Genomic DNA, 14,131 nt, shown 5'->3' on the forward strand with positions numbered 1-14,131 from the left:
CGATCAACTCCTGCCTCAAGGTAGATTTTGGTGCGTATCTGGTGTCTTCAGTTTTATAACATTCCACCAAACACAAATAATCCTAGAACATTTTCACCTGGAGAATTGTTCATTCAACAAATTGGGCATCTAAATGAGCTTCAATGCACACCACTGGAATATAGTATTTATAGACATGCACTGTTGGTAGGTACATAGACCATGGCACCGCACAATTACAATCCGTAGCATGCTATTAGGCATTACGATATTCACAATGGAACTGAATTTTCACAATTGCTGAATATGTTGTATCATTCATTTTTAATTTTCAATCTTGAATTAGAGTAAGCAATTAGTCCATATTTGGTTAGTTGATACACAATGCTGCATAGTATGACACCAGACAAAATTTTATACTTGTTGATTCTTCCGATCAGCTGTTCAATATGAATACGCTGTCCCACCATCTTTCTTGTTGTGGAACGGTCTGGCTCAGGCATGCAAATCATGTGCAGGAATATTTAAATCTAGATTCAATTTCTTGATTTCAGACTCAATGGTGAATCCTTTTTCTGCCATGATAGCATTTCCTGGTTCACCATAGCTGAACTCCATCATTTTCTCACATTTCTTGTCGAACCCACATATTTCACTAATATTTCGATCTGAAATGGTCCCTGTGAACAGTTCCTACACAAAAGTAAGTGCACCACAATCCATCAATCCTTTCAAAGTTGTATGTAATTTATTGACAGTCAGTAATCATTCTAGTTTTGAGAAATCATGAATGAATGCAAATGGTGCATTTTTAAAGGAGCACTGCGCTCTAAAAATGATGTGGTCTCAAATTGAAGGTAAAAACGAACAAAAATTTTTGGCCGCGGCCATTTCCTTCAGAACGCCACCGTAATGGAGCTGCAATTTATTGAAATTTCTACAAGACCAGCTGCCGCGGCTGCTTAACCCGTTACATGGCACGATGTCTTCACCGTCGCACTTGCTCGGCGCGATTAGGCAGTCACGCAGAGAACGAATTTTAGATAGCTGTCAGCCGATGTTATGAAGGAAATGTGTCGAAGTTTCGTTCTCTGCGTGACTGCCTTATCGCGCCAAGCAAGTGCGACGATGAAGACATCGTGCCATGTAATGGGTTAAGCAGCCGCGGCAGCTGGTCTTGTAGAAATTTCAATAAATTGCAGCTCCATTACGGTGGCGTTCTGAAGGAAATGGCTGCGGCCAAAAATTTTTGTTCGTTTTTACCTTCAATTTGAGACCACATCATTTTTAGAGCGCAGTGCCCCTTTAAGAACCACATATCTACACGGTCAAATCGAAATTTAATGAAGCAGTTACATACGGTTGACCCAATGGTTTAATACTATGCTTACAGCAATACTATAAATTTGATGTCAGTAGGATAAGTCGGACAATTCAGAAAGAATTTATTGTAGTCTAGCATAAAATTTCAGCTTCTCCGCATCTTTTGACATTATGATGCTCCTCTGAGAACTGAACTTCACTAGCAATAATTGTCCGTCAATTTGTAATTTTCCTGGACGAGTTTCCTGTTTTGTGCTTCTACTTCTTCCAGAAATTTGATATTCTTGCGTTTTATCCATCGACTTCCTCTTTCTGCAGCTTCATTAAAGATATCCATCAAGCCTGCAAAAAATATATAATATGTTTATTTTACAGATCAACACTGCTGTGCAGGCACCTATCAAGGCGTACTCGTCAGACTCATGCAACGTATCACCGCTACCAATTTCAACTATTCATCTCATTATTGAATAAATTGCTCTCAACAATTTCAACCCACACCATCATGCAGCAAAACTGTGGAATAAAACGAGACACACACCAAGTCGATTGTGGCGTCAAGTGTGACTGCATTTCAGATTAGACTCATTCTGAAATACAGAATTATTTCATCTTAATTATGTCACGATTCAATATTTTTGGTACAATAATAGATATGTCATTTTATTAATAAAATGAGAATTCAGATGACTACAAGGAAGTTCACATGCCTTTATCCAGATTTTACATTCTTCCATGCATGTTATTGGCTCTGGGAAAGGTACAAGCGCACACCAGGAACGGTCTGAGTAGTCATCTCCAAGTTACACAGGCTCTTAGCACAGTGTTTATCCGGCATTTGTCCTGATTGATTCAATACATAAGCTAGAACAAAAAATGACAATTTCAGCTGGGAACGGATCATATTGCCTATCATATTAATATGATCATTGAATATGCAGACAAGTGTCCAGTGTAACAGTAATTTTCCAGATAATGATGCAGACTGTAACTGTAGACTGTACTATATACGATTCCATAAATAGAACGCAGATAACGCAAAGCCCACATAATGAATACCCCACATATCCTCACTCAAGATTAATCTAATACATGCTATTCGGTACGACAGTCCTATAGTATACGACGAAGGATAATACAGCAATAGTTGCTTCATCTGAAAAGTTGTCAGAAATCCATTTATTTGGACATACCATGCTGACGAGTGCTTGCCACCATTCATGTTTATTGTAGGTTAGAACACTGCAAATACATACTAGCTCTACGTTATTACCATTCACCAAAGTCAGCTATTCCCAATTCAATGTAATTTTGCTAAAAACCTTCATTTTTCAACCCTTCTCCATAAGCGCTCATAGTAAGCATGCCCGGCCTCGTTCTTTGTTTACATCCTGCTGCAACCTGATTGGTTCGTGTCAAAGGTCACGTAAGTGTCTATTGTTTTATGTTGTGCTTGTCAGGTCTCAATAGCAATTTAATGTAATTGAAATTGTAAATGAGCAAAATTTTTGTCAAATTACAATTACAATTACAATTACACAAAATAAAAATGCTTCAATTTCAATTACATTACAATTACATTGAAAAATGTAATTATTACATTCAATTACAATTACAAATTACAATTGATCCAACTCTGGTCTGAACCCTATCCAAGTCCGTCCGATGCTCATCACTATTCCCAACGTGGGCGATATCGCCCCCAGGTTGCGATTTTGAGAAAGAGTGGGGCGAAAATGCCAAAGGTGCGACTGGGGGGGGGGGGGGCGAAATGTTAGAACGTCCAGTGGGATGCATTTAATTAACACTGTCAAAAAAGGCATGTGAAGACGGCTTATTTCTCTGCATATAATCCGAAAAAAAAGTCAACTCAACGGGAAGCAGGCGCGGAAACCGGTTTTCCGAGCACCTACTACAGTGGCCCTTTTCATACCGGGGTTCCGGGAATAACATTTCTCGAAAATGTTTACCGGAACCCCTCTATGTGAACATAACACTGGATTTTCGGGGCGGTATGAACGCGCTAATTTTCGGAGATTTTTACGGGACCGACTGAGTATGAACACGAATGGCGCAGCTGGGTTCCCGGAACGCTGTCAATCAAACGTTTAGTTACGGTAACGCGCTGTTCATTCAGGCTGCTTGTATTTCGAGGTCAGCTACCTGCGGCATTTTAATATTCTTGTGTAATTATGTTGGAAATGCAATATTCTTGGATTTATATTCCGTATGCTCCTAATACGTAGTCACTGACTTAGTCAGCTTCTTTCTTCTGTGGTTTTGTAAACAGAGCACGGCTAAAAAGGTAGAATACCATCTCCAAATGATGCAGCATTGGGTGAGTTGCCTGAATACTTCAACACTAATCTCGTAGGTGATCTTAACCCTTGCCAAATTCGTTGCATCAAAGACAAGGTTCTAACTACGGATATGTTGTGCGTAGATTAGTCACCGTCATATACGCCACCTGAAAAGGGGATTTGGTAGCAGCTAATGCTTTGATAGTGGCAGCACAGCAGAGAATGTCCTTAGCTCTGAATCACTAACCAAAATTGAAATTGTACCCTGAATCACTCAACGGGCTGGTAAACCATCGTACACATCCAAGCCATAATTGGTTTTCACCTATGCCTTCATTTTCTTGTTACAACCAAGTCATTCAGTGTTATGCAATGTTAGGCAAGTGTAACTCAATCTGATCTTTTCGCAGGTCTAGAAGGAGGATACTGATGAAAAAGTTGGAACTGTGCAAGTGTGCATAAGTTATAGTTTCTCATGAATAAAATGAAACAGAGCACCAACACATCTGGTTAAGCAAGAGCATTGTTTATTGAGAAAGTCGCACAGGGCATTTCCAACGTCTGGGCCAGCGATACTTGAATCACCACCAGGTCTTGTCTTCATTGCGCATACCATCCTCTATCATTCTGTCCTTAGCGGATTGCGGTTTCTGGGCAAAGCCGAACACCGCGCCTTCAGTCGACCAAAATGTTTCAACCTTCATGTGTGCTTTGTTAAGTTTCTGAAAAAGCAATTGTGAATTTTAAGGGCAGAAGAAAGGAAATTTATATTACATATTTGAAATTAGCTTTAGCTTATGTTGTTTGTGTTTCAGGGAGGGAAAAGACTCCATGAGCCGGGGCTTTAAGGGATAGGCTGTGTCATCACTTATGTAGGCTAGTACGGAACGCTCTATGGCTCCCAATCATGAAGTCATCCTGTAAAACTTGAATGCAGCACATGCATGTTTGGTATAAATGTTGCTGTGGTAATATTTTATTCACCCACTACACCAGACTTGTACAAAGTACTGGAATTTCAAAACGCGGAAGTTCAACTAGAACTAGCAACTTTTCAAAATCTGCAATTAGAACGAACTACTCACTTTCAAATATCCGCAACTGAACTATCAAATATCCGCAACTAGAACTATAAACTATCCGCAACCGAACTTTCAAATATCCGCAACTAGAACTATAAACTATTCACTTTTTCAAATCCACAACTAGAACTACTTAGAACTAAAACTTTTTCAAATCCACAACTAGAACTAAAACTAACTAAATGAGTAGGTTGATGTACATGTCTGACTACACTACAAAAAACATACAAATTTGGTCTCATTATCAGCAATTTCAGTCTTGATAAGTGAGCAGGGTTGTAACCAAGTCACAAGTCGTTCCCGCACTTTAATAGTTTTGACTATAGTCAAGTCGAGTCATTTTCCATTCACCATCGAGTCCAAGTCATCGAGCAGAGCGTCAAGTTCGAGTCATGGTATGCTACGGTATGCTATGAAAAAACTGGCCTCATACTGACATTCCGCCATGACGAATATAGAAATATTACTAGGCACTAGGGCTGGGCAAAATCGAGTACCTGAGTGATTCGATTCTGAATCACTTATTACGCTTCGAGTCGAGTATCATCATGATGACGTCACAACACAATGCACTGCCAAAATTCAAATGTGTAGGCTACCTTTTATGCCACCACAAAGAACATAACGCCTATTGTCCGTCACATTACTTTGATGTTTTTTCAACCATACCGTTTTCATTGCACTTCTTGACGGTGTTGTGGGATGATTATGACTTCGGAAATGTGTTATTTCCAGCAACGTTCCTAGCTTTGTACTATGTCTTGTATGTTGCGACACGGCCAATCAAGATTTCAAGGCTTACTCAGTGGAAAATAGCATCAAAACTATAATTCTCGTTAGTAAATCAACTTTCAGTATAATTTCAGTACTCGAAAAATAGTAATTTACTACTCAACTCGAATCATTAAAATTAATACTCGATTCAGATTCTAGTACTTGCATCATTGTGCCCAGCCCTACTACTAGGCACCAGAAATTATTTTTATCAATATCAACTTGTGACAGTTGCCTTCTTATAATACATCTGGAGTTTACCTGGATCTATAAACGATTGGCTTCATTGGCTAGCTTCACAAATCCCAAGAGCGACAGCTACTCAGCAATCAAGAGAAATTGAGTTCGTATAATTTGCTGGCTGCTTTTCGTTGTGGTCTCGAAGCTCATCGCAGAGTATACCAAATGTTTCTCTCATGGATTTCTAGAAATCTCTGGTTTCTCTGTACAGTGTACATAAGATTAGATTTACCCAAACCATTATACAACAATCACAAAGATAAACTGACTTTGTCATACGCAGATGTGATCGGTGGTTCTTTTCACTCCAGGACTCTATCCTCTTTGCTGGCTTTCAGTTTCTGCTCTCAGCTTCGGTTGATAATATACAAGCCAGGAACATGCTCGGGCTACAGGATACAGATACAGGATACAGGATACAGATTACTGATACAGGTATTGAGTATAGAGCCCCATACACATCGAGAAGGCATATCCGCAACATCCCATAGCTAAAAGTTGGAGCCAACTTCTCCACATCTCACGAATATGCCTCCCCCACATCGTTTTCCACAAGCATATTACAACTGGAACACCCCATAGACATGGTTTCGTAACTATCAACACTTACGGAGAATCGCGTTCACACCGGCCATAATTTCCCGCGAATTTACCGAAAAAACGACCTGTATGAACATAAGTTCGCGGTAACTCTAAATAGGTATGAACGCGCCCTTTTCCCGAAACTGTTTCGGTAATTTTTTCCCTATGTGAACATAGCCTGTTTCGGAACTTGTTCCCGAAAGAGTTTCGTAAATCCGGTATGAAAAGGGCCAGTGATTCCCAAACTGTGTGACGCCACTGATTCTCAGGTGTGCCGCGAATATTTTTGTAATTTATTTAAATCAAGGCACGGAGGCAAGGAGATCGATAAGGATGAGACCATATGAGTCGAAAAATATTGGGAACCACTGGCCTAGACGATGTAAATAGGAAGCTTGCACACTGAATGAAGGTAAAAGAAGAATATTAAATAATAATTAAGCGACAAAGTCAGGTGGCGTGTGAAGGATGTGACGGAAAGCGAGATCGATATGTCAGGTCGTGGTCCGGTAAATGTTACGGGCTGACAAGTATTCATGCGGAAGAAATTGATTCAGAAGAAACGGCCTGTATTTCGACTTGAATATATATGGACATGGACAAATTGGACATGCTCGACGACTGTCGGATTATGGATAACTAACCTACGTAATTAGTCAGCTATATAGTCGGATAGAGACAGTCAGACAGAGACAGACCACACTGTCAACAGGGGAAGCCGTGGTCGTGTTGATCTCTTCTGTTTACTTTCTTTATTTACTCATTGTTCTGCTACTTGTCTGAGGGAGCAAATTCATGATTACTATTACTATTACTGCCAAATATGCCTCAGGCTTTGGAGACTTCTGTCAAATCTTAAGCATATTACCTATTTCATGTAGGCCTACTTCGTGGTTGACGAAGAAAATGACTTTCTCTATCTCTTTCTCGCTCGCCTCATCGACCCTATGCTTTCCGACTTGGACTCGGACTTTACTCGGAAAATTACCAGAGGTGGTCAAAATAATAGTCAGTAGAAGTACTTATTTTAAAAGCAATCTAAAACTACTTAAAGTAGAAGTAATCGATTCAGATTGAGCACTAGAATCATTGTACCCGGTATTTTCGTGTCAAAATCGAGGATTACGCTTGAACGTCCGGGGTTGTTCAAATATTCGTATTGGATTACGCCTATATAGTTACATTCGGGGCATTTACCTTCATACTATGGCCCAATCGTGTAAATTCAATAGTAAATCGTCCTGGATCCAAGAGATTTTGACGCTCGTATGACTATTGCAGCGTTGAGTTATATCTGTGAGTTCGGCACTTCGTAAATTTTTATTAGTATTATTAAAGCAATGTATTAATGCATAGTAGTTATTTAATAACTGAATATGAATATTTCACGTAAAATGAGCGCACATATTTTGAAAGGCAGTGGCTACTCGTCCGGATCCGGACGAATAAAGTTCCTCAGGCTATTCGTCCGGCACCGTGTGACGTAGGCCCGTTACTATGGAGACTGCATGCGTTTTTGACAGGCTTCGGTTTTGTACATTATTTATTCGCCCTTCTGGTTACTGATTTCAATGGTTACTGTTACTGATTTGTATGCTCATAATTATAGCTCCGAGGGAAAGTTTACGCCATACTAATAATTGCAAATAGCTGTGGTGAAAGTACCAGAACTTGACGCCCACCTTTACCTTTACAAGAGATGTTTACCTACGCTTAATGTAGTAAGAAGAACAAGTAGGATAGTGATTTGTAAGCTCATAATTGGAGCTCCGAGGGAATGTTTGCGCCATACGAAGAGCTCTAAAGTGCTATCGTTAAATAACCGGATGCAGTCAGAACACGAACGATTCGCTGAAATTCTTGCTGTCTCCACCTATTTCTGAACTCATGCAAGCGCCATTGACCTAACCAATTGTACGTGAACTTGCACAGCTAAGACGGAATTGTCACCTCTGCTGTACTACGAGTACTCATACTTGATGTTGCTGCGCAGTAATGATTGGAATACCAACTGAGAGAGACTGTGCGTCTTTATTTTCATACAACAGAAATACAGAACAAATGGACAGCAGCAATGATCATACAGAAAACATGTGCATGCACAGTATTTGATGTCGGATAGAAGAGATCGATACAGCCATGGAAGTCAAGTGGTCTGATAAAACCCGCATGAAACAAGTATGCCCACATTGTCTCTGCATCATCTGACTGTAACAAATCGTAGTTGAAAAGATGAAGAAAAATTAAATGATAGCAAATGAATGAATGAAGCAATGTCTGGGCGAAGTAGGGCAACAGTGTTAATAGGAGAAAAATACCAGTATTTGGTGTCGGATAGGAGAGATCGATACAGCCTTGGAAGTCAAGTGGTCTGATAAAAACCCCATGAAACGAGTATATGCCTACATTGTCTCTGCATCATCCGTCTGTAACGAATTGTAGCTGAAAACATGAAGAAAAATTAAATGATAGCAAATGAATGAATGAATGAAGCAATGTCTGGGCAAAGTAGGGTAACAGTGTTAATACGACTATCAGAGGTAATCAGGTAGGTCAAGAGTGTTAATAGGACTATCAGAGGTAATTAGGTATGGCAAGAGTGTTATTACGGTGACAAGAGGTAATGAGGTATTTTTTTTTATAATCTGCCATACAGCAGTTCACAGATGGTAAATCCATTCAAAATGATAGGTCAGTCGATAGATCTCTTGGTTAGGTAACTATTAAATGGGCCCAAGTAGATATTTCCCTTCGGTGAGGGTCCTGTATTAAGGGAGTGAACAACTTAAGCAGGTATGAAAAAGTCATCGAACACATACGACAAACTGTTCGAAAAATATTTGTGTACAACTTCAATGTTTACATGATCATTGGGTGTTAATCTGGTATGCATGCTGGCATTTCCGCACATTCCTTATTGCAGGTGACAGTAAATGCTGTGCATACAATTTGCTGCTTTCAAGACATTCAAGCATTGATAGCGTGTTTTCACTGGGAACATCAATCATGAAAACTAAGTAGCCTACTTTCAATGTCAAAGTTGCCGCTACATATTTTTCTAACAGAGGCATCTGTTATTTTTTGCAGCGGCCACAGAACCATTTGTTTTTTTTAGGGTAAGTGTTTAGTCCAGCACATAGAAGATGATCCCGGTTGAGACAGGAGTCGCAACGAATTGAATTGCTCTTTGTAAGTTGAAGGTCGCATACTCCACAGTACCAGTCTTTCTGACTATATTTACTTTGGAATGCCTTCATCACAGCAGCCCATCCATCATATGCGAAGTAATCCTTGATGTGGAGTATATTCACAGTCTCATCAAGGCAGCTGTTGGGGATGAGACGAGTGTCAGACGTGACAGACTTACTGCCCAATTTCTTTCCATACACTGCTTCATTAGTGTCAGATGGTGATACAAACCATGACAGCATCACTGTGAATAAGGCAGAAGTGAAATTTGCTGAAGTTCTGCATGAAATAAACTTACATCGGTCTCTGTCTTTAGGATGTATTTTTTTAAATGGAACTGGAGTGTCACATTTCTTCTTCTTCGGAAGGCCAACCACAGTTTGTTCCAAGCCTTTTGGGCGTCCTCTTTTTTTCAGTTTTGATGGCAGATGAATGTTGGAAAGATCTGAAACAGCAAGATCAGTTTTACTATAGTGTAGCAAGATAAAGTTTGGATTTATTTGACACCAACCCGTGAACTTGTCTGGTGTCATGGTGATTTTGCTACAGTCTACGGACACTGCTGGGGTGCTATTTTCTGCATCACAGACTTCGGACACTGCTATAGCGCAATCTGAAGGTAAACAAACATGCAAACATCATGAAATTGCAACATACATCTAAATCCAGTGAGTATAGTGACCTGGTCTGTGATTTAAGATAATTTCTTTATTGTAATCAAATTGCAACAAATATAGGAGTTTATTGATACTGATATTTTGTGAAAGCAGTCCTAATAACATGATGTCTGGTAGCTTAATTAACCTGAGATGTTGCTTGTGAATAGTGTATGTATGGTTGATTGATTGAATGAATGACTGATAGGCCTACATTACTTGGTGATGTAGTGTTGTCTGCAACTAATAGACTAGAATAACATTTCAAGTAAAATGCTAACTAACCTGATGTCTCAACAATCACCACCGTCTTTTCCTTCGCAGAGGCATGAGATCCATCTTTGTTCGAATCAACACAACCTACCAGAAACGGATAGGATACCGAAATAAATATCAAGTGTTAATGAGTGCACAATAGACGTACCTGCTGTAGTGTTATTAGTCCCAGGTACAGTGGCAGTACCTGCAGTAGTGTTATTGGTCCCAGGTACAGAGGCAGTACCTGCTGTAGTGTTATTGGTCCCAGGTACAGACTTTCGTTGGAGGTTTATTGATTCAGTTTCTGTTATAAAAGTCGGTGTTATGAATTATAATTTTTTCTAAATTATCTATTAACCTTGTGTTTCAGCTGGGTTGCTGGTAGACAGTGCTACTGCACGTCCACTGCCCCATTCCTGCACCAGTAGTTCCAACACTTCGATTTTGCTGTTGAATTCAGACATGGATGACTCGGATACGATCGAAGCTAATTTTTGGGCTATCAAATTGGCTTTTTTGAACTTTTGAAACTGTGACGTGATGGGCTTCGGCTTTGTGACATTAATCCCAAAGGCCCCAGCATGGAATTCAATTTCATGATCTGAGAGAACGTTATTGTTTATCCTGTAGTATTCGAGTGTCCACCGCACTGCACATAAATCTGGACAGAATAAGCTTCGAGAATATTGTCGACGAAAGCAGAAAATGTGATGACAAGGTAATTTCATCGACCTGCGAAAATGGCAATTGCAGTCATTCGCAGAAATTTGAAGGTCTTGATTTATCTGCGATTGATTTTCTTTTGCACCAATGTTGAGCTCATGAATAACCTTCTCAAGAGCATACGGTGTGAGGATCTGACCGTACTGGTGCTGCACACTACCCACCTCAAATGGCATCGCAGGCACTTTCTGCAGAATCGAAATAGCTCGATGGGATTGCTCTGTGCGTAGAGACTCCAGGACAAGCAATAAATTTCGAAAAAATAGCTGCAGATTTGAGTACTTTGCAATGACGTCCTTCAATTTTTGATTGATGCACTCAACTCTATTGTTCGTTTGATTTTGAAAAGTCACACCACAATTTTTGTGGGCATACACCCACTCCTCTTTGATGTTATGCCAGTTTTTGTTGAAGTATGTCACAACATTTTCTGGTCCATTTTCAACCAGTTTTGCGTACAATTCCCCGTAACGTTGGTGAGACCTTGCGTAGGCCATTTCTTCAACAATACTCAAAATTTCAAGCCGCTGTGATGCAGTTACTCCCATTTTGTCGCATGTCAATTCTCTGCGGAATGTCCTCAAGACATGAAATAGGCATATCAGAATTTTTGCATCTGGGAATTCTGCCTTGAAGACTTGGCGCTCGGTAAAATCTTTGTCTGCCATGATTGTGACCGTTTCACTCCATCTACTATTATTTCTTTTGAAGATTTTTGCCATCTGGGCTATGGATGTTGCATCTTCCGACGCCAACACAAACACACCAACTACTACACTTTCTCCATTACCATCTTCGACAATCATCAGATAAAGTGGCATTCTCAAGTCGTTCAACTTGTATGTTGCATCAATGAACAATATTTCAGGATATTGCTGATATGTCAGTCGCATTTCCTTGTCTTGAAAAAAAATACCATTCAAGACATTTTCTTCTGATACCACTATTTCCACAATAGCTCCTAAACACAGTATCAGTATAAGTATCAAAATTGGGTACCGTCACATAATTGTTTTACCTGGAATTTCTTTCAGCTCCTTTACTGTCGCCTCTAGTTCTGATAATTCATTGGTACTTCTAGCAGTCGCGATGTTGTGCAGGTCTTTTAGAAGCACGACCCGACCTAACGAATTCTGTAAATGATTCTGTAGTAGCTTTTTATTTGCCTTCAGGCTCAGCAGTTCTTTGATCTCTTCTTTCTGCTGCGAGTCTAACTTACGCTGATGTGGCAAGTGATCGAAGGCGACCTGCAATAAATTCCAACAATATAACGGTGATTATGCATTAGTTGTCATTTATTGAATCGTCAGATCAAAATGAAAAAATATAACGGTGATTATGCATTAGTTGTCATTTATTGATTCAATAGTGATGATCGCATATTACCTTGCTCAACCCGTGGTTATGCTGTTCATTAATACTCTTCACTATGAGATACTGCCCATCCTCTGATGTACTAAACTTGATATGAGCTTGGCACTCTTTACGGAAAGTGCTGCAATGAAATCGTGATACGTTACCCTGTATTTCAAGCGTAATGCACAGCATGTGTGGCAGTGCCGCTACTCGTAGTCCAGTAGCGAGCTAAAAAGGGGGCACTTCTTCGTTATTCTCCACACATCAGGAAGTGGTCTCCATGAAACCAATGCTTCCTATGAACATGTGAGAATTTATAAACGTTAAAATAAATTGATTTTCGCGTTGGGGTGGGGGATATTAGGGTCGGGTGGGTTAGGATTGGGGTGGCGGGATTGTGGTTGCATGTGTGGGGTTAGGATTGGGGTGTCGGCACGCGTGGGGTTAGGGGTGTCGTAAGATGAAGTGGTGGGGTTGCAGTTGCATGTGTCGGGTTGCGTATGCGTAAGATGAGGTGGTAGGGTTTCAGTTGCATGTGTGGGGTTAGGATTGGGGGGTCAGCACGCGTGGGTTAGGATTAGGGTGTCGTAAGATGAGGTTGCATGTGTGGGGTTGCGTATGCGGGGTTAGGATAGGGGTTGCGGTTGCATGTGTGGGGTTAGGATAGGGGTGGCAGGGTTGCGGTTGCATGTGTGGGGTTAGAAGGGTGTCGTAAGATGAGGTTGCATGTGTGGGGTTAGGATTAGGGTGTCGTAAGATGAGGTGGTGGGGTTGCAGTTGCATGTGTGGGGTGAGGTGGTGGGGGTGTGGTTGCAGTTGCGTGTGCGGGGTTGCGTATGCGTAAAATGAGGTGGTGGGGTTCCAGTTGCATGTTTGGGGTGGGAATGCGGGGTTAGGATAGGGGTTGCGGTTGCATGTGTGGGGTTAGGGATTGGGGTGTCAGCACGTGTGGGTTAGGATTAGGGTGTCGTAAGATGAGGTGGTGGGGTGTCATAGGAATGGGTTTGGGTTTAGGCTGAGGCTAATTTAACCCTAATTTCACGATACCAAGACTACAAAATGCTCATGGGGAACATTGCTTCTTCATGTTCATGTGGTTGTGGACCCGGTGGAAATTCCTTAGATAAGCTCTGAAATCTGCGGCCGCCGTGGATGCAGTGAAAAGATATCTGGCCATACTTGAGCGCATCATTGAAATTTCGCCGAGTGGTTCGCTTTCTTACTGCATCGAGCGTACGTGAATCTCTCTTGTAGAGCTGGACGTAATTTTATTTCTGGTATTTCTCCAAAGCACTTTTTAAGTCTTCATAAGAGGCGAACCTACTCTCGGAATCCATGCCGCAGTTACGGCCCACAGTTCCGGAAATCCCGGCACCCATTCTGCAGTTGCGGCATGCTTACGCCGGACGAATAGCCTGAGGAACTTTATTCGTCCGGATCCGGACGAGTAGACACTTCCATTTTGAAATATAATGACCAAAACAAATTGTTGTTTTGATAGGCGCTTATGTAGAGGGAGTTTGATTCCGGCGTTTGGATGGCTATATCTATCCATGGGGCGTGATTAGCGAGTAGATGCTCCGTATGGTTGCTAAACAAGGGTTGTTGGGCCGATGCTACGAAATCAGTGCGAGGAAAATGAACAAGCGAATACAATTTCGAAGCCATC

At 40.9% G+C, this 14,131-nt stretch overlaps 2 protein-coding genes across 5 annotated transcripts in view; one reads left to right on the top strand and one right to left on the bottom strand.

Moving 5' to 3' along the window:
* Nucleotides 1-14,131, top strand: part of LOC145435218 (syntaxin-6-like) — a 105,732-nt gene that overhangs the window by 26,940 nt on the left and 64,661 nt on the right. The gene's annotated exons all lie outside the window — the stretch shown is intronic.
* On the bottom strand, nt 8,293-13,916 carry LOC145435179 (zinc finger SWIM domain-containing protein 1-like). Of its 4 annotated transcripts, none has more exons than XM_080312494.1 (8): nt 12,493-13,916; nt 12,125-12,353; nt 10,742-12,067; nt 10,550-10,687; nt 10,411-10,485; nt 9,981-10,082; nt 9,768-9,914; nt 8,293-8,722 (listed from the first exon to the last, which is right to left on the bottom strand). In XM_080312494.1, the coding sequence occupies exons 1-8, from the start codon at nt 12,652-12,654 to the stop codon at nt 8,643-8,645; spliced, it is 2,259 nt and encodes a 752-aa protein (XP_080168620.1). In that variant the 5' UTR covers nt 12,655-13,916; the 3' UTR covers nt 8,293-8,642. The 4 variants fall into 4 exon arrangements, with proteins under 4 accessions (XP_080168620.1, XP_080168619.1, XP_080168617.1 ...); XM_080312493.1 differs by having other exon boundaries at nt 9,522-9,914; XM_080312491.1 differs by having other exon boundaries at nt 8,629-9,713; nt 12,493-13,915.

Source organism: Botryllus schlosseri, chromosome 3 (assembly GCF_051294905.1).
Source record: "Botryllus schlosseri isolate E-star chromosome 3, Bs_hap1, whole genome shotgun sequence".
Taxonomy (NCBI): domain Eukaryota; kingdom Metazoa; phylum Chordata; class Ascidiacea; order Stolidobranchia; family Styelidae; genus Botryllus; species Botryllus schlosseri.

Excerpts from the sequence above, each read along its gene's own strand:
- LOC145435179 (XM_080312490.1), bottom strand. The coding sequence starts at position 12,654 with ATGCTGTGCATTACGCTTGAAATACAGGGTAACGTATCACGATTTCAT. Across the intron at positions 10,486-10,549 it reads GACTAATAACACTACAGCAG|GTTGTGTTGATTCGAACAAA; the intron begins GTACGTCTATTG and ends CGTTTCTGGTAG. Across the intron at positions 9,915-9,980 it reads GACACCAGACAAGTTCACGG|ATCTTTCCAACATTCATCTG; the intron begins GTTGGTGTCAAA and ends TTGCTGTTTCAG.